At 33.1% G+C, this 20,277-nt stretch overlaps 3 protein-coding genes across 3 annotated transcripts; 1 reads left to right on the top strand and 2 right to left on the bottom strand.

Moving 5' to 3' along the window:
• Positions 1 to 57: 57 nt before the first annotated feature.
• On the bottom strand, positions 58 to 5,016 carry LOC142540593 (protein DOWNY MILDEW RESISTANCE 6-like). Its single transcript, XM_075646869.1, has 4 exons — positions 4,770 to 5,016; positions 4,392 to 4,639; positions 772 to 1,096; positions 58 to 696 (listed from the first exon to the last, which is right to left on the bottom strand). Exons 1-4 carry the CDS (start codon positions 4,965 to 4,967, stop codon positions 454 to 456), a joined length of 1,014 nt encoding a protein of 337 aa, XP_075502984.1. The 5' UTR covers positions 4,968 to 5,016; the 3' UTR covers positions 58 to 453.
• Positions 5,017 to 12,166: 7,150 nt separating this feature from the next.
• On the top strand, positions 12,167 to 13,521 carry LOC142540586 (protein TRANSPARENT TESTA GLABRA 1). The gene has a single exon (XM_075646857.1). It carries the CDS (start codon positions 12,261 to 12,263, stop codon positions 13,254 to 13,256), a length of 996 nt encoding a protein of 331 aa, XP_075502972.1. The 5' UTR covers positions 12,167 to 12,260; the 3' UTR covers positions 13,257 to 13,521.
• Positions 13,522 to 16,072: 2,551 nt separating this feature from the next.
• LOC142540578 (two-component response regulator-like APRR5) lies at positions 16,073 to 20,277 on the bottom strand. The gene is made up of 8 exons (XM_075646846.1): positions 19,788 to 20,277; positions 18,952 to 19,113; positions 18,733 to 18,863; positions 18,488 to 18,649; positions 18,232 to 18,370; positions 17,827 to 18,136; positions 16,734 to 17,502; positions 16,073 to 16,463 (listed from the first exon to the last, which is right to left on the bottom strand). The coding sequence occupies exons 1-8, from the start codon at positions 20,179 to 20,181 to the stop codon at positions 16,353 to 16,355; spliced, it is 2,178 nt and encodes a 725-aa protein (XP_075502961.1). The 5' UTR covers positions 20,182 to 20,277; the 3' UTR covers positions 16,073 to 16,352.

Genomic DNA, 20,277 nt, shown 5'->3' with positions numbered 1-20,277 from the left:
TGATCATTTTGTACAAACACACCTAGAATAAAACTCCCGGTATAACATAAACTCATCTCACATGCAATCAAATAATTACCAAGAAATATTAATTATTCGTTAGGTAATTGGACATGCAATTCACAACTGCGAGTATATATGGTCCTTATGGATTAAAGCTAATACACACGAGTTTGCTAAAAAAACAATTTTCAAAGGATTAATTACATAAACTATACATGTGAAATCTCGAGATTGTTGAAAACTTCCAATTACTAATCTTTCCCGTATTTTCAATTTTTGAACACACATATCCTTGTAAACATACACGGACAAGAGTGTGTGCGCTCAAGATTTAAAAACACGAAGAATTAATAGATTCTTTTTTCATTAAATGTTTTTAACAATCTGGAGATTTCACTTGGGTAGTATATACAATTAATCATTTTTTGAAATACCAGCTGGAACGGATCTTCACTTCTTGAAAAGCTCCAGGCAGTGTCCTTCATCGAGGTTTCTGCTCCAAAACTTGTCGTAATACTCCGCGTACGTGAACTCCCTGTAAAAAGAAGCGTTCTCTTCTTCGATGAGTTGTTTCGGAGCTTTGATAATGGCGTTGTTGTTGGGGCACAGGAAGGAAGCTACCGATATTCTTGGTTTGTGGGAGTTTACAACCGCACGATGCCAAGTACTCTTGTATTTGGAGTTACTCAATGCCTGTAATCCAATCCGATTAACATGAAGTAGAGCAAATAACAAGATATAACTTGATATTTTCTATCTATATAATACCTGCAACTGATCACCAATGTTAACTACAAATGCATTTGGGAAAGGTCTCACTGTGAGCCATTTTCCATCTTTAAGCAGCTGTAGGCCTGTGACGTTCATTTCCTGCAGAAGGATGGTGAGAGTATTTGGATCCGTATGAGCCGGAAGACCATAAGTAAGTTCGGGCTCTGGGCATTGTGGGTAGTAATTGATGGCCATATGCTGGCCCTGTTCCCCTAAACTGTTGTTGATGTGGTCTTTGTCCAGACCCAATCCCTCTGATACTGCTTCTTGTAGTCTAAATCCAAGCCCACGAACTTCCCTGCAGTACTTGCCCACGGTCTCCCTTCCTCGACCAAACAGATTGTTTTCGTTAGAAACTCTTTTTTTTATTATTATTACAAAATTTTCTACCATAAGAATTAAGTCTGAGGATTATTATGTGCTACAGTTGAAGTGTTTCTCTCTCTATGGTCAAATGTTAGCTCGTTGATCATCGGTATACATATCAACTTTCATAAAAAATGTGAGGAACTTATATATATGATCTAATGATATTGAAATAGAAAAATGAACTTTGATTCGAAATTAAATAAAATTATTTGACCACTGAATGTTTCTTTGCCAACTTAGCAAGCATACTATTGTGGAATCTTATGTCCATGAAAAATGCAAAACCAATTTGTCTACTCTTCCATTGACAATTTAATTTGTGAAGAATTGGAATAAAAATAAAAAATTTCACGGAAATAATTAAAATTAACCTCCAGCGCCTTCTATATTTTTAAAATACAATCAATGAAGGGATCCGATCGATCGGATCAGATCAGAGCGGAAGTGTCCGATCCTATCGGGGCGGAAGTGAGGTATATACAATATCACCTATTGCTATATATATATGTTGGTGGGTTGAGCTTAAAGTCATAAAAAGCTCGCCACCGCCACTTTCTTTAGGTTGTGTGAACCAATTAAACCTATCATTTACCCAATTTGTGCGTATCCGGTCGGATCGGATCAGATCGGGCGATCCGGGGCGGAAGTATATACAATATCACCTATGGTTATATATATAATATATATATATATATATATATATATATATAGGTTGGTGGGTTGAGCTTAAAGTCATAAAAAGCTCGCCACCGCCACTTTCTTTAGGTTGTGTTGAACGAATTAAACCTATCATTTACTCAATTCGGGCGTATCGGTCGGATCGGATCAGATCGGGCGATCCGATCGGGCCGGAAGTGATGTATATACAATGTCACCTCTGGTTATATATATATAGGTTGGTGGGTTGAGCTTAAAGTCATAAAGATCCGATCCGGCCGGAAGTGATGTAATTAAATAATCAAAGAAAAATTTAATCTATTTTATTATAAAAAAATTTATCAGAACTAATAAAAAATACATTTCAAAATTTCGGGTTCATATCTAGTGAAAATTGTAACATGGGTTTTAAGAAAAATAATACATTCTTGTATATATTAATAATTATTTTTTGGATAATTTCCATATTGTTTTCATAACCTCCATATTGTTTTCTTCCCCCTACTCTAATAAAAATCATATAAGATTGAAGAATCAACAAATATGAAACATCCAGCCTAACTCTTCAATCAAATATGAAACATCTGGCATAGCTATATATATATATATATTGAATGTACAATTTAGATAAATTTCATCACATCTTATAAATGATGTCAACTCATTGGTGATAACAGACGTGTATACGTTGGATCAGCAATATATAAAAATTATGCGTGTATACACACAAACACGTGTGTGAGAGAGAGACATATACGAGTATATTTTATATATTATAATTTGTCCATACTAAAACCTAAGCTATACTTAAAACCATCTCTCTTTGAAAAGCAACCATAATATTATATTTTTTTCATCTAAAATATAAATCTCACATTTTTTTCCATCTTCCAACAAATTTTTATATGGCCAAATTAAATCTACAAGTACTTATGCATATTATTATGTTACAAAATATATAACATGCAATTGCGTGAATTTCAACCAATGTCGATAGAATTGGAAACGTGCTGAGTGAGATCCACGTAAACAAGCATTCGTGGATTGGTGTGTGTATATATATATATATATTAAATCCAAAGTCTACGAAAGAGTAATTGTTAATCAATTATGAAATTGCTGCGGAAATTACCTTTTTTTTTATGTTTGTTGAGAAGACCAATTATAAAAGTATATATTAATTTTTTTGGTTTTGTCAAACACGGATTTTACGCGTACTACGGCCTTGCACACGTGTCAACACATGAAGGGGGGAATATCCCCGCGTTGATGATGTCATCTGATCACGTGGCCTTTATGGCGTATATTCTAAAATTTATAAGGTCTTGATTAGTGAAAATAATAAAATATTGACAAACTTATTGAAAAATTTTAATATTATTGCTAAATTTCAGTGTTAGTTTGTATTTTATTTCAAATGAAAAAGCTAAAAATGCCAAAAATGTAAATTTATTGGACTAAGAATGAAACTGGAAAACGTAGAAGACCAAAAACGCATATAAGCAAACACATAAAACCAAAAAAGTAGATTTTTTGTGAGATGGTTTCACGAATCTTTAGTTTTGAGACAGGTCATCACTACCAATATTCAAAATAAAAAATAATACTCTTAGCATAAAAAGTAATATTTTTTCATGGATGACCTAAATAAGAGATCTGTCTAACAAAATACGACCCGTGAGACCGTCTCATACAAGTTTTTGTCAAATCAAAATTACAGTTTTCCTACTCATTTATTTTTGTAATGTCGCGTATATTATTAAGAATAATTCTAGAAGAAGAAAATTCAAATAAAGGATCAGGTTTAGCATATATATCCTTGCATTTACACGAAAACAAAAACAAAAACAAAAAAAAAACAAAAAAACAAAAACAAAAACAAAAACAAAAAAACAAAAACAAAAACAAAAAAAAAAAAAACAAAAACAAAAACAAACAAAAAAACGCTAACCTATTTTTTCCTAAATATTCTTGAAATATACGCATGTGATAATGAAGCCGAGGAATTATTTCTAGGAAAAGAAGTTGAAAGGAGTTGAATGGTGCAAAAATGTAGGAAAAATTGTATTTTAAATCTTGTATGTTTGTCTATTTGGTTGTTGGGTTGTCAGATTTTGATTTTAATTTATTATATTTAAGTTCTTTTAGAATTTTAGTCGTTTTTTTGACGTGAAACTAATGTACATCATTGTGTCGCTGAAGTGTGTAGTGACACACCACCCTTCCGAATAAAAAAAAAATTACTAAAAACAAAATATATAAAACTAAAACTGAAATTCAATATTATAGAGAATTAAAATCGCAGTTTTGCCCAGAATGTATTTAAAATTTTAAACTAAAGAGTACAACTTAAAAGAAAAATAGGAAAACGCCAAGCACTCGACATTAGACAAGTGTGAAAAATCACATTTTGATAAAATTAGCATTTATATAACGCATAAGTTGATCTAATTTCTTGTAGTGAATAATTTCTCTTCAACTCAGAAAGAGAGAATAATATATATAAATGCATGACAATATAATGAAGAACTAATATATGTGCGGTACTGTGAATGAAATTAATTGATTGACAAGTGAAAAAGGATTCTTACTTGAAGGAAGGTGGGTTTGATGGCCACTCGTTTGCATACTTTTCCAGAGGGTAACAATGAAGCCTAAGGTAATCTCTCCAGTTGTGGATCTTCTCCTTTTGAGGGTTTGAGCTTGTGCTCAATCTCGTTGTCTTTGAGGGATCATTCGAGTACAGTTTCATCTTCTCTTCCACCGGCAACCCGAAGAATTCGCCAGCCACCTCCAGCATTTTCTCCGTCGTTTCTTTTGCCACCCCATGATTTATCACCTGCAATAATCATCATTTATTATATATGTAACTTTTAATTTTTTATATATTGAAATGAATTTTAATTTGTTCATCTGCTTAAGAACACATCAACTTAATTACTGATCTAGTCTGAATTAATGATATATACCTGAAAGAAACCATAGTTCTTGCAGGCGGCAGCTATCTGTTGAACTATAAATTGTCTATCCCCACAGCCCAAATCGATGACCGGAGCATTCTCGTACTCTGCAGATTCAGATGGTCTGGGCCTGTCGGGTTCCGGTCGAACGTAGCACAGAGGAAGGGTTGAGTATCGCAACCCATTTGATATTAACTGCGCTTCCATGAATTCAAAGATTAGATTTTCAAGTATATATGAACATATATGAGTGATATACATGGTATCACAAGGTTCATTTATAGATGTTGTAGGAGTTGACTTTGACTTGCTAGTCTTTTTTTATATACAAAGTCTCTCGACTTGATGACATTACCTCTATGTTTTTACTTAACCACGACGTATGGGTTAAAAAGATTAAAATAAATAAAATCAGAGGCAAAAAATATGACTTTATTGGCAAAAGTCGTCGACGGATTTTTTATTCATCTACTTTTTCTCATACAAAACTTAATGCAACACAAAATCAAAACTCACTTATCATCCAAGGCAGGCACAATAATTAACTCGTAACAAACAACTCAATATCATCAAACATAGTAAAACAAATATACAAAAGTCCATAACAATTCATCCAAATCCCGAACTTGGACAAAATATATAATTCGATGACAGATTACATGTATTGATTGATATAAACCAAAGGGAATATTCTTTTCGCCTTCGAATTTCGAAGGGACGACGTCGCTCGTCATATATCAACTCGATATATCCGTCCTCAGCTCGGATCCTACACCTCACCAAGTTGAATCACTTAAAAAAAAGATGTGGACTCGATTCCATATATTTATAGTCTTAGTCTAATTATATTAAAATGAAACATATATAATAATATTAATGCTATATACAACAGATACGTACTGTAGTGAGTAATAATAAAACAATTAAGAAAACAAAAATTCTTGTGATACAATCAATTTTGTGAGATGTATATTTTATTTGATCACCCATAAAAAGATAATATTTTTGTTCATCGAAAATATTGACATAATTAACTATTTTCATGAATAAAAACATCTGACAGTCGACTCAACAAAACCTACTAAAACTAAATATGAAAAAGGACAGCACTGGGCGATCCAATCGAGGACGTCATCTCCATTAAGTCACAAGCACGCGAATATTTGCGTCATTATAATTATATATATATATACACACACACACACATATATGTGTGTGTATCTGTGTGTGTGCACGATATTGATTGATATCGACCTTACATAAAAATTTTTTGCGGGAGCCATTAATTATGTTAGTTTGCGATTTCAATCTGTACTCCCGATCAACACGTTTTGGCATAATTTATGCTTGTATACACATGATAACAATGTTTTTAAAAAACGGTAGATGGTAGGTAAGGTAAGTGAGCGGTCATCTGCTGTTTAGCGTTTAGACGACGAACACCTAAGTGGCACTTAAGTGATTTTTTATTTTGTAGTTAAATATCTAATTTTTCTTGTTTATCTCTATGTTTATCTAATAATTTTTTTATATCGAATTCAAATTTAAAGTCAATGACATACTTTTATCTTTCATTTTCATATTTATCGACGATTTTTTTTTTGGGAATGAATTTGTTGCCTCTGTGTGAAAACCCGAATTTCCAGCAGCAGCTAGCATTTTGCAGCAGCTAGCAATATTCAGCAGCAATGCAAAAATTTCAGCAGCTAACAATTCCAGCAGCAGAAGAGTTCAGTAGCGCGATATTCCAGCAGACAGCTACTGATTCTGCTTGTAACTGAAACATTTAACATGGAATAAAGGCTGTTAATGTCACATAATGACATATTATGGCCATTAATTGGGAAGCTAACAATCAGAATTTTGTCTATAAATAACATCCTCAAATCTCTGAATTGGTGTTACACAAATCTTAAGTTATCACTTGAAATTCGAGCTAAGAGAGTGTCTTTTTCGAGCAGAAAAATCCAGTAGCGAGAGTAAGCAGATTCCAGATTTCAACTGAAACGTTCTAGCAAATTACAGTAAGTGGGCTTATGTATAAATATCTTGAAACCAATTTGATAATTTCTGTTTTGAAGCAAAGTATATGTACTTTTGATCTCTGATTTTTGAAGCACTGAAACCTAGTGAACTAATGGTAGGAATATATATGCTGAAACATTCCTGATTACTGAATTCTGATTACTGATTACTGGTCTCACCCCTTAGAGGAGAGAACATATAGGGTACTGATATCAGTATAGCCATGAAATTTACAAACGTGCTCAGTACTTGCTTGCTAAATTTTAAGTTCGGATTTTTGTTCTGAAACATGTTCTTCCTGAATACCGATTCCTGTTCTGAAAGTAAGAGTTTCTGTATATTATTTGTATTACTATTTCTGTTAAAAATGGTTTTGAAAACTGGGAGTTATGTCCACCCCCGCTTATTGAGCGACGACCATATCACTCACCCACCAAAACCATCATAGATAAGAACAAGGAAGAAATGTTAGAAAAAGAAGAGTATAATCAGTTCTAGGGCTGGTGAAGAAGACTATTATATCTCAGTTCTAATTTATGTTTTTCCGATGCACTTGTTAAGACGTGGTTATGTCTGATTTTTACATTTTGGCTGTAAAACATTAGTTATTTGAGTTTATATCAGACAATAAAATATTCAGTATTATGAATAAAAAAGACTGGCTTATGAATTTTGTACTTCTGAGGTTCGTTGTTTTCGAATGTAAATTTGAGAGCAACGCCGGTGTCGACCAACCCTGTCCCTGGGGCGTGACACTCTGTGGTTCAGATTTTATTTTTTGAAATGGAGAAAATTTGGACCGTGGAGATGAGGCAGTTGAGGTTTTTAAGGTTTGTATGAGTGACATAAAATTTCATTCGATTATTAACTAAAAAAAGGGTAAAAGTGAAAATCTACAATTTTCTCTTCAGCACTATCAACATTGATATATGCTACTAACACATACATGTGATAATTCACGTGTACATAATTTTAACGTAATTAATTGTTTTTAAAATCTTTAACTTTTTAATTATGATTAACAAATTATTTAGTTATTTTTAGAATTTTCTAAAATATGTTGTTATAACAACTTTCATTGGATTAAAGAAAGTAATTTTGTTTATCTATTAAACTTAACAAAACATTTATTCCACGGGGTGATTAATTATTATATAATAATAATATTTATAAAACTTATGATTCATTGACTTGATGTCGGGATGAAGTCGTCATATATATATCGACCCAAATTACACGTCTAAACTGCCTATTTGCATTCAATTGTGTGGAAAGAGATGTACCATTTAATTTCAAAACTATTTGGGAGAAAACTAGGTCTCTAGTGAGACGATCTCACAAATATTTATCTCTAAAACGGGTCAATCCTACCGATATTCACAATAAAAATTAATATTTTTAGCATAAAAAGTAATTTTTTTCATAGATAATCCAAATAAGAGATCCGTCTCACAAAATACGACTCGTGAGACCGTCTCACACAAATTTTTGTCTTGAGAGAAATATCTCTACGCTTATGCATTCCGGTAAATTTGTAATGATAACATATTACTAAAAATAAATTTTTATTTATTTATATAATAATAAAAATATTAAAATAGAACACAAAAAGTTTTGCGAGACGATGTCATGAATCAGTTTTGTGAGATAAATCTCCTATTTGGATCACTTATAAAATAAAATTATTTTTTATATCAAAAACTTATTTATTATTAATATGTATAGAATTGACATGTCTAGTACACTTATGAAAAATAGAATTAAATGGCTGGGTTTGCTAGCTACATCCACCTATTTACACGTTGAATAAATGTGGTGGTGGTCCGTGTATGAATATTTAAAATCACTTTATTGTTTATATAATAGTTGTCTAAACACGTATTTATTTTTAAAATAACGGTAAAAATAATTTAATTTTTTTTAAAAAAAATTTTATTAAAAAGTTTTACAAGTTCTTATCCAAACAAAAGTACTTAGAAATAAATAACGTCTATTTATCAGTGTTCTAAAAAACCCGCTTAAGCTTCAGAGAAAAGCGAAAAAAAGCGGTTGAACTGTATTTTGATTGAATTAAACACAATTAAGGCGTTTAATTTAGTGTGCTTAAGCACAATTAATCACATCTATTTATTTTTAAATTTTTTATTTTGAAGGTATGTCTTTTTATTTTAAAAAAATAAATTAGATTTATAATTTAGATGTTTATTTTTTAATTTTAATTATGATTAAGCATGTCTGATCATGATTTGTTAAATATTTAGAATTTTTTAATGTGATTTAGTTGCAAAAACAAATAAAGATTGCAATTTTGATATTTTTATGTTTTTTTAAATATGAGAATTAATGCATCATATTTATGTATTATTTTATCTAGTTATTTGTTTGAGATAATTAAAATTACACTAAAAATAAAAAACGTTTTTTCACGCTTAAGTTTGTGCTAATCTAGCTTAAGCTTAAAAAGCTTATAGCTCGACATCCGCGTTTCGAGACGCTTCACGTTTTTTAAAACCTTGCTATTTATAGATATGGCCGACCGTAATCTTTTTAGCTATGGCTTTCCTTTGCGACCATGATCTTGTAAGTAGTAGTCCTATTAACACTAGTGGCCAATTGATCGCATGCCCATTTCTAATGTTATTATAACTTTTACTACTTTTTTAATTTTTTATTAGCTCAAATAAATAAATCTCCCCGAAATAAAATCAAATATGTTCCTAACATATTCTTCTATTTTTATTTTTATTTTATTTTTTGTAAAACTCTCACCTCAAAATCTCCAAAATTAACCAACTTAAGTACGATGATATAAAATTATCGTCTCATAAAAAAACATGTCAAAAATTTCATTAATGAGTATAAAAGAATTTTATTTAATCGTTAATCATTGAGAATAAATCTTCAAAACTTTTATATTAAACGTTTTATTTATGGATATCTATCTGTCAAACTTCAAAGCACAAATTGTTGACTTCTAACTTGCTAAATCTCCTTTCGGTCTAAGTGCATTCAAATCATCATTCCATATGCACAAATTAGTGGATCAATTGCACTTTCAAATGCATGTTTAACTTCAAAATTAGAGTTTGATTATCTCAACTATAAAAGAATATGTCACACCCCTGAGTCCAGTTCAGTGCCGATACGACTTCACGATAATACTCATATTGCAATTACTTGGTATTCGTCCTTATTTGACAAAAATGGTTAAAATAAGTTGTTACATGAATGAGTTGATTGTAAAATTTCTTTTGTGACGCACGCGAGACGAAAAATACCACGTAAGCGCAATCGCATTATGTTTTTTTAAAATTTGTAGAATTAATGTCGAACCAACCATATCCCATCGCTACGTTTGCAAATCTTCCATCGTCATTAAACCTTCTCGAATCCGTCATTTTTTCGTATCTGAATAAAGAAATAAAATTTATAATAAAAAAGTTTAAAAAAAAAAGCGAAAAAGTTGTGTGAACCCAATATAATTACGGCGCCAAATAGGAGGGGCTATAATCAAGACCTAAAAAGGGTAGGTAAGCTTTCACTCATGTATCCCCTTCGTTTAGTTGCTATTTAGTTCCCATTTGAAAACAAATATGCTAAAAATACGGAAAGTTGTAATTTCATGCATTGTTTGATATACATGATAAGGAGTGATTGATTTTTAATCATTCACTTATCATGTGTTTGGTGTGCATGATTAAGATTGTGATAGGCCCGTTCAGCCCGCACCCGGTCCGCACTGTATGCATTATTAACCTCTTGTTGGTGATTATATAATCATTTTGGGGAAGAAGGGATAATATTTGATTAATTTTAATTTTTCTTTAATATCCTAAAATTTAAAATAATTATAAATTCAAAAAAATTAATAATATTTAAATATAATTTTTAATTTGACTAATATTATAAATAATTTAATTATTATTGATCATATTTTTATTATTATTTTATTTTTAACCATAATATTACAATTGTTATTAACCATTATTTAATATTCAAATTTGTATTAATATTTTAATTATCAAAATAAATGCATATTTATGTTACTATCAAATTTTAATTATTTTCTATAATATTAATCGATTTTTTTAAGTTTTTTCGGAAATTGGAATTAATGAAAATGTAATAATTAATATAAAATTTTAATTTTATTTATAATTTCTTAAATCAATTAAATCTATAAATTTTATTTATTTATTCAATCATTTTAAGAATATATTACTAATTAATATATGATGAGGGCATTTTAGTAAATAATTAACAAAAATAATAAAGCAAATTAAAATCATGTCAAACATCATATAATTTATCATAATGTGTTGTTATCCTTACTTTTTTATTTTATAATCACTCTTATTATATATCATTTACTTATCATATCACACGAACCAAACGATGTCTTAGTTTCTTTAGTGGGTATGTTTTCGGTTTTAATCTTTTAACTTCTCGAAAGTTTTTTTTCATCCTGTAATCTGTATTTTTTTGTCATTCTTTATTCAAAATTAATAAATCCACTAGATATTGTTTTTTTGGCAAAAATTTGTGTGAGCCTGTCTCACGGGTCGTATTTTGTGAGACATATATCTTATTTGGGTTATCCATGAAAATGTATTACTTTTTATTGTGAATATCGGTAAGATTGACCCGTCTCACAAGAGACCTACTCTTGTTTTTTGACACTGATACTCTCTTACCTAGCTCACATGAGAAAAATAAAGTTATATTACACATATTATATATACATAAACAAAAATAATGAGAAACGACTAACTTTTTCCTCTTATTTGGAATATCAGATGTCGTTTTGTTTTTTGTTTTTTTTATTGAATGAATTTTAATTTCAGTAATATGAGCTTAATTCCCGTCACATGTAACACGTAGGAGAAAATCGACGTCAAATAAATCATATTTGATAAATTAAGTGGTTTCAGATAAAAAAGACAGAAAAACTAAGTTATTGTATAAAAACCAAAATTTGACAAGTTACAAAACTGAAACACAAAACTTGTTGACGTATAAAACTAAAATTGTAATTTTTTTTAAAAAAATATATATTTTAATTTTCGAAAAATACCAAAAATATAATATTTATTATTGTCCAAACACCGTTGAAACAAAATTCGATGTTTATTTTGGGTCATTCTTTTTAATTTAACTTAAAAAGGTTAAAAAAATCTATCAGTCAATTAATTCAGCTAGAATAGATAGATAAATAGCTGGTCCAATTTGTTTTACTGCAAAATTGGCCCATTTATTTTCATCTTATTGGGCTCAAGGATAAATAGCATTAGTTAATTTCGGGCCTCTGTCGCAATCAGCCCATCTAACTTATTTTTTATATAATGGTGAAAAAACATACAAATTGATTAATAAAATGAAAATCTAACAAAGCGAACAGAAATTGGACCAAAACCCTAACCTAATTGATTTGATTCGTTCATTCGTTGGTCCTTCCATTCATCTGTGCTTGCGATAATGGATAAATCAAGCAGTCAGCTCAACTCCGAAAATGTGGTGACTTTTGATTCACCCAACCCCATCTATGCCATGGCCATCTCCGCCGCGAACCCCACCACCATCGCCATCGGAAGCTACCTCGAAGAACTCAACAATCGTGTCGAATTACTCTCCTTCTCTCGCGATTCACACTCCCTTCAACCTCTACCCGGCCTGTCATTCGATCACCCTTACCCGCCTACCAAGCTGCTTTTCCACCCTTCCTCCGCTCCTCCTACAAATCTCCTCGCTTCTTCAGGGGACTATCTCCGCCTTTGGGAGGTCAAAGATGCTTCCATTGACCCTGTCAATATCTTTAACAACAGTAAAAGCAGCGAATACTGTGCTCCCTTGACATCATTTGATTGGAATGAGCTTGAGCCGCGGAGAATTGGGACTTCCAGCATCGACACCACGTGTACCATATGGGATATCGAAAAGGGCGCTGTGGAGACACAGTTGATAGCTCATGATAAGGAGGTGTATGATATAGCTTGGGGGGAAGCTGGGGTTTTTGCTTCTGTTTCTGCTGATGGCTCCGTCAGGATTTTCGATTTGAGGGATAAAGAGCATTCCACCATCATTTATGAGAGTCCCACCCCTGATACACCTTTGTTGAGGTTGGCTTGGAATAAACAAGATTTGAGATACATGGCAACTATTTTAATGGACAGTAGTAAGATTGTCATTTTAGATATTAGATCACCTGCAATGCCTGCGGCGGAATTGCAGAGGCATGACGCGAGTGTGAATGCTATTGCTTGGGCTCCTCAAAGTTGTAGGCACATTTGCTCTGCTGGGGATGATGGGCGGGCATTGCTTTGGGAATTGCCCACGGTTGCAGGGCCAAATGGAATTGATCCCATGTTGATGTACTGTTCTGATGCTGAGATCAATCAGCTGCAGTGGTCCGGGGCGTTATCAGATTGGATAGCTGTTGCGCTCGGGAACAAGATGCAGATGTTGAAAGTGTGAAATAATTGCATGTTTTTGTTCTTTAGTAAGTATAAATTGTATGCTATTGTGGGATTAATGTACATTAACCTGGATCATGGATCATTTACAGTTTGTGGAGTCAATGAATATGCTCTGTTGTCAGATATAGCATGGACTGATGTATATTTAGTGTCTTAGTCTTCGGTTTCTGCATCATTGAAGTCGATGGCGTTGTCAGAGACTTGGATAAATGGACAATTGAATTGATATTTATTAATGTAAGAGCATAAATTATGTTTGATTATACCAATTATTGAGTAAATGGGTTGATAGATGATATGGTATTCGATCTATTGGTTGAATTCTGCAGTTACCATTTTTTTATATTGCTGCCTATCTATTTTCCCTCAAGTCTTTAGCGATTAGCAAATCTATCTGAGTTAAGGATGGAAAGCGAGTCCATTGTTTCTATATTGGTTTCTTTCCATTTTTGCACTTTGTGCATTGATTTGAATTGGAACAACCTTTGTTTCTGTGGAGTATTATTTCAATGCAGCTAGGTTAACCGTCACACATATTTGTATTGTCAAAATGTGAGGAAGAAATTCCACTTTGTTTCAACTAATATTGATAAGTATTCATATTGGTCATTCTACTTATTTTATGGTATACATAGTCTTTGAAAGCAAACTTTAAACCTTCTGATTTATATGAGAGCTTAGACTCTGTCAAGTTATACTTGCTAGAGCATTTATTGAATGCTGAATATGAGGACATGCATCAAATGAAAATTGAGTCTTGGTTTAAGAGGTAAGACTGCAACTTGAGTCTCATAAATACTTTCTAGTCCACTTAAGAATAAGCTTGTAGAAGCACCAAGTTCTGATCCTCTTGCTTGCAGTTTAAGTTTATTTCCCTCCCAACTCAATAGGTTTTTACTTCATATTTGTTGATGCTCGATTACTTCTTCCATCTGTTTGATATTTTTGGTTTAATATATTTTCATTTGCATTACCTATTTGTTTTGGTTTCTGAGGTTGTTATATTTAGAAATAATCAAAGTATTTAATTTGAAAAAAAAAAACTAGAAAACTTAAATGGTGAGGAGGATTGCAAATGCGTAGAAGTAGAGCTTCTTGTTGAGAGTTAAAAATTGTTTGTCGGCACAGTGTTTTGAAGATTTTACATCGATTTCAAATATGTGTGCCTACACAAAGAAATATACAGAGAGAGAGAGAACTTTGTATGTTAAAAGGGAAAAGTTGAAATAATGGGGTTGGAGTTTGTAAAAAATTAAAGAACAAGGAAAATGAAGTAGCAATTGTTTTCTGGCATAAGTTTTTCTTTCCCTTCTACAATGTTGGGGTTGTAACTTTTAAAGGGAAAAGTTGACACAACGGGGTTGGAGTTTGTAAAAAAATCACAAAATATGGAAAATGAAGCAGCAATTGTTTTCTGGCATAAGTTTTTCTTCCCTTCTACAATGTTGGGGTCGTACCTTTTAAGATTATAGTGCAAAATTATTGTTAAAACCTTGTAAAGGTTTCCCCCTGTTGATACATAGAGGAGATACATAATCTGTTGATTGTTAACCTTCTAGATAATTTAAATGTCACCAATATCCTTTGTGCTCTTGTTATTGCTGAATGCGCATGTGCTTCACTGTTCTGCATATACTTAAGAAGTAAATCTTGGATATGAATTTCCTGTGAACATGGTAGATCGTGATAGGAGTGCTTTAAGATTATTGGGAGGAAGACTTGGAGAGATAGATCCTGTAGCCTTTAGCCCTTTCCCCATGCATTCTCATTGGTGCTGAGTGCCAAATTTTGCTGCTGTCGAAGCTGATAAATGAGTCTCAAAACATGCATAGTAACATTAAGTACCAGCAGTTGAGTTCTCACAATGCATGAGCCTAAACACGATGACAGATATTTTAGAAATGAGTTGTTATATGAGTTATAATTTGGAGTGTTTTATAAACCCCCCTTATTTCTTTTAATTGAAACTTGTTATTAATAGCATCTAATTCTCATGCCTAAATAGTTTCTCTGTAGATATATATCTTGTTTCATAAAATGCTAAATATGGTACCTGAATACGTCAAAGAAGATCAAGACATGGAGAAACTAGGGACATAATTTTTGTGCATGTACAGAGCCCCTGACACGGGGGTTGAATGTGTCTCTTTGAAACTTCACTTTTATATTAAGCGCGGGCGGTTCACATTTTGGATGAACATAAATTGATCAAGAATTATGCTTTGTTGAATTCCAAGTATCTGAAATATCAGGTATTTCATTTTTGAAAACATATTTCGTATCTGTCATTGTCTTCTGTGTATTAAATGATTTTTCACCATCGTTGATTGGATCAAGCAAGTTACTCGGGGTGATGAAATTTGAAATATTTTTCGAGCTGTCATCGTTTACCTACGGGGTCATCATACTACAAAATGTGGGCAGTCATGCATTACATCTTTTTTTGGCTTGCCTTGGCTCCTTCACATCCATTTAACTTGAATTCTTTTGACTTTGATTCGTGCGTGAGTGTGAAAAGATCACATCAAGTGGCTAACATTATGCATGGCCTTAATTAAAGTCACTAATGATGTAATCAAATTAGGATTCATGCACGGTCGGTGATTGGATTGATTCTTTACAAGTTTAGATGTTGCTGGAAAGAATAATCTTTTCACAATTTCATCATTTAGTATTTGCCAATTTGCCAGAAAGAGAAAAAAATCACTATAGATCATGGGATTCTCTGACTCAGCAATCCTCAAACCCAAGAGATTGACAGATTTTTTCTTGATTCACTATAAACCATGATCCATAACTTGTGACCATGGCATATCGTGGAATGGTGAAACTCCGTCTCGATATTTTTATTCAAGAATAGAATCGAATACAACGTTGTTCTCTTGAAACAAATGATAACAGACATTTATTTACACTGCTCAAGCTGAAAGTAAATACTTGCCTCCTCATAACTTAACATAATCCCTGAGCATAGAAGGTTACTAATATACAAATATTATATATGGGATCTTTTACATGATGCCAGTACAATACAGGACAAAATCTCATAACTTTTAGCCAAATTTTGTTCAATGCTTGCTTCAGTTGGGGTAAGCTAACCAGCTGAAGTGCTTTCGGGTTGAGGATCAACAAGTGGTTGGCGAACAAACTGCCCCTTAACACGTGGCCGTTGCTCGGCCAGCTTCTTTCTGCTCTCGTATCGCACCTGCCATCAAAACCATAAACGAACGGGTTTCAACAAACTCATCAGAAATCATATAATTCATATATTGATCTTATAAGCGTAAAAACAAGATATATATATTTCTTGAATGTCGTTGAGACTTGAGAGATTATCAAAGGGTTTCATTTGGTTTGATTTGTTAGATAACAAGAGAACGGAAAATAATAATTCAAGATTCATAATGAATATATTTTCTTGGAGAAAATGGTAAATATATTAAATCTCAAAATCAGCACAAAATTATCATATTACCTTCTTCTCAAAGCATCTATCTTTCCTCTTCAACCTGAATTTCGTAAGAGCTGCTTCTCTTTGCATGGATCTATGAGAGGCCCCTTCATAAACATGGAAAGCATCTTCATTACCACATTCTGACATCGATTTAACAACCGAAGTCGAATTAATGTCGCCATTTTTTCCTGAACACTTGCTATAATGTTGGCTGATAATTCCATTACAGAAACTGTTATTCCCTATCTGATCATTCTCAGGATAAATGTGCCCTCGATGGTCCAAATTCTCCAATTTTCGACTCTGTTTGTCATCTATCTGATCGATGGCAGTACTCATTCTCTGATCCATAAGATTCTGAAATTGCTTAAAAATTGAGGATTGTTGTTCCAACGAATAAAATGAACCCAAATGAGGGACAGGTTCTGAATGGTGTGCTGAACCTGGACTAGGCAACGGTGATAGGCTCGTCTGCGTACAATATATTGTAGGCATTACCGAACCACATGAATTTATAGCATTCTCAAATCTCAGACCTTTAACTAGAATAGGGAGAGATGTATTTCTCTGCAAAGGATAAGATAATGTGATTTCGGGTTGTCCTGATTGAATATTAGCCACAGAAACATGTTTTTGAGAGGTTATTGTAGGGCCATGTGTATCGGAATTATAGTCTGGGATATGATTGGATTGTTGTTTCTCGGAATTGTCTTCTTGGTCTTTTTGTTGATTATTATTGCAAGTGCTTGGTGATATTGAGTCACTCGGTTGCAATGGCTTGTTTTTGTACCTGCATTTGATTGGCCGAGGATCTGTTAACTATTTGATGAGGTTGCATTGCATCAACATCGGAAAAACAGTAATGAAATAAATTAATATTATTAAAAAATATTAAGTATTGAAGGTTGTTTGGCCTCTTAGATTAAACTAGCTTCGTCTGCCAAAGAAAACTTATACATTGCAACGCATTTTTACCTCATTATTTTTTTTCCCCATTATTTTCTCTCCTATTTTAGGAAATAGAAGACCATGATGCTAATTTTTTATCTTAAGAATTTGTAACAAAATATTAGAAAAAAAAGATAAGAAATGGAAATTACTGAATAGTACTCACTTGGAGAAGGCGGATGCATCAGAGTGGTTTAACCTTTGCTTCTCATCATTTAATTGATTCACAGATCCACTGGGGTTAGATCTTCTCAGAGATAGATCCAACATTGGCAAAATGTCAAACTTGTTTGCACTAGAAGTTGATGCACAGCATCCAAAATCGCCTTTAATGTAATTACCAAAAGCTCCAATTAAATCGATAGCCTCTGTGGAAGAACTCCCATGTATCATATTATTCTGAGAGTTATGGTCATCATCGTTCTTGTCTTCTACTCGTGTTATGGCATGATCCCTGTCTATGTTGGTATCGGCACCTATTCGTATTTTCAAAACGCGTAAATTTTAAATATGTATGAGCGATGCAGCTCAAAGGATAAAGGGGATCCAAGAGTGTGAATCAGAATATTACCTCCAGTTCTATCATCATTTGGTCCCATACGAATATGTATGTCATCCGAAAGACATTTACCATTTTTTTGTTGTGATAGGAAACGGACACGTTCAATATCCGCTCCCTCGGCATCTAACTCTGGTTTTGTGCAGGAACTCTGCGGATTAAATAGGCGAAGATTGTGATCAATGAATTTCGTTTTCAATAAAAGATTGTTGATATTTTTTAGTCGAATGATGCATATCATGACAAAAAAATAATGAAGATAAAATACCTGAGCATCACTTTCTTTTTCAGTGCTTTCTCTATTTCTCTGAACACGAGCCATATAACCACTAGAATGATCATTACTAATAGCATTATTTTCAGCTGTGGCTTCAACCTTCTGTTGAGCTACACTCTCATCTGGAGGTCCCAGGCCAGTAGCACTATTTGCCTGATACCGGCATTATATGTAAGTAGAGAACATTAACATTGTACCAGATGACACTTGGGAAAACAAATTAGCATTGGCCTTACTGCTTGTTTCCTCCAGACATGCTGCCACAAGTTCCTCAGCTCGTTTATCCTCACCGGTTTTACAAGAAAGTCGGCTGCTCCTCTCAACATGCAGTTATAGACAGTACTAACCGAGTCGTGTGCGGACATCACTGCGTTACCAAATAAATTACTTTTTTTTTAAAGATGGCTTAACTCTGAATAATTTGAATAATTCAAATGCCAAACAAAGCAGCATACTTATTACTGGAATGTTTTTGCAGAGATGATGCTCCATAATTAAGGTGAGAAGAGCGTATCCAGAGATAGAGGGCAAATCGACTTCCGTCAAAATAAGGTCTATGTTGTGGGATCTTTCTTTTAACACCTCCCATGCTTTTAAGCCATCGGCCACTGAAGCAACTGCAGAGTTCATCCTCAAACATTAGCAGTTGAAACAAGTAAAGATGCCATCCGCGAGCAAGAAAAAAATAGTTAACCAAGATCAAATTTTTGTATCTTAATCATTCAAAATTAACAAGTGTTTTAAAGTGTTATTTTTACCCAGCCATCGAGTGAAACTATCTCACATATTAGGAGGTGAGTGTCTAAATACTGTCAATGTAACGTATTTCTGATTAAGCTTACATCAAGAAGACAAGAACATGTTACACCGCTGACCAGAATATCCACTGTGCAGGTAAATTAAACAAAAAATTTGAAATCAAAATAGAACTAAAAAGGCCATGTTTGGGGGAAAATAATTATCTCATGCATCAAATTCCCTTCTAGCATCATCTAAAGCTATATCAGCTGATCCACAAAGTATCTACACAACTTTAACTGTCCAAATCCTCCATAAAGCAAAAAGATCCACACCCTCCCCTCCCCACCCCACCCCACCCCACCCCCTTGAATTATAATCTAAAGCTATATTAGCTGATCAAACAAAGTATCTACACACCTTCAACTGTCAAAAACGAATCTTGATCACCAAAACCCATCCTCCATTAAATCCCAATTATCAAATTCTCAAAATCTTCAGAGCTAAAAAATAACATAAGCCCCACCAATAATTTTGAACAGGAAAAACCAACCTCTGTAACTGCATTTCCTGAGAAGGGCAGCAATAATCTGCCTTGTGGAGTCATCAGCTTCCACCAGAAGCACCCTAACCGCCATTTTCGGAAGAAACCTCTCCCACCTAACAACAGAAGAAGAACCACCCGCCGCTTCTTCCGCTACCGCAGCTGCGTTTCGACCACCTTCTGTGCTACTCGTCTTCTTCTTCTTGATCTTCTGTTCAGATATTTGCTCCTCCCCTGTTTCTTGAAGTTGTAATTCCATTCCCTCTTCGCTGCTCACCACAACTTCCCCCATTTTTCCAAAATTCTTCAGAGAATGTGATTCGGTAAAATTAACAGCTCCAGGAGTTGGAAAATGCAGAACACCGTGTACCAGATTTTTTTTGTCCACCTTTTTCAAGTACATTTGGTCATTTTCAAAGCAAAAAAATCTTTAAATGACACCCCATCGATCTTGAAATTTTTTTATTTTTGATCCTATGGTGACCTTTTACTGGCCCAT

Source organism: Primulina tabacum, chromosome 1, assembly GCF_025594145.1.
Source record: "Primulina tabacum isolate GXHZ01 chromosome 1, ASM2559414v2, whole genome shotgun sequence".
Classification (NCBI taxonomy): domain Eukaryota; kingdom Viridiplantae; phylum Streptophyta; class Magnoliopsida; order Lamiales; family Gesneriaceae; genus Primulina; species Primulina tabacum.
This window is presented reverse-complemented; position numbering and strand designations above follow the sequence as displayed.

Bases quoted from the DNA above. Each gene is read 5' to 3' on its own strand.
- LOC142540593 (XM_075646869.1), bottom strand. From the start codon at position 4,967: ATGGAAGCGCAGTTAATATCAAATGGGTTGCGATACTCAACCCTTCCT. The intron at 4,640-4,769 runs GTATATATCATT...TGATTATTGCAG, and splicing joins AGAACTATGGTTTCTTTCAG to GTGATAAATCATGGGGTGGC. The intron at 1,097-4,391 runs GTAAGAATCCTT...TGGTCGAGGAAG, and splicing joins TCAAACCCACCTTCCTTCAA to GGAGACCGTGGGCAAGTACT.
- LOC142540586 (XM_075646857.1), top strand. From the start codon at position 12,261: ATGGATAAATCAAGCAGTCAGCTCAACTCCGAAAATGTGGTGACTTTT.
- LOC142540578 (XM_075646846.1), bottom strand. From the start codon at position 20,181: ATGTACTTGAAAAAGGTGGACAAAAAAAATCTGGTACACGGTGTTCTG. The intron at 19,114-19,787 runs GTTGGTTTTTCC...TGAACTCTGCAG, and splicing joins CAGGAAATGCAGTTACAGAG to TTGCTTCAGTGGCCGATGGC. The intron at 18,371-18,487 runs GTATTTTATCTT...TTTAATCCGCAG, and splicing joins AAAAAGAAAGTGATGCTCAG to AGTTCCTGCACAAAACCAGA.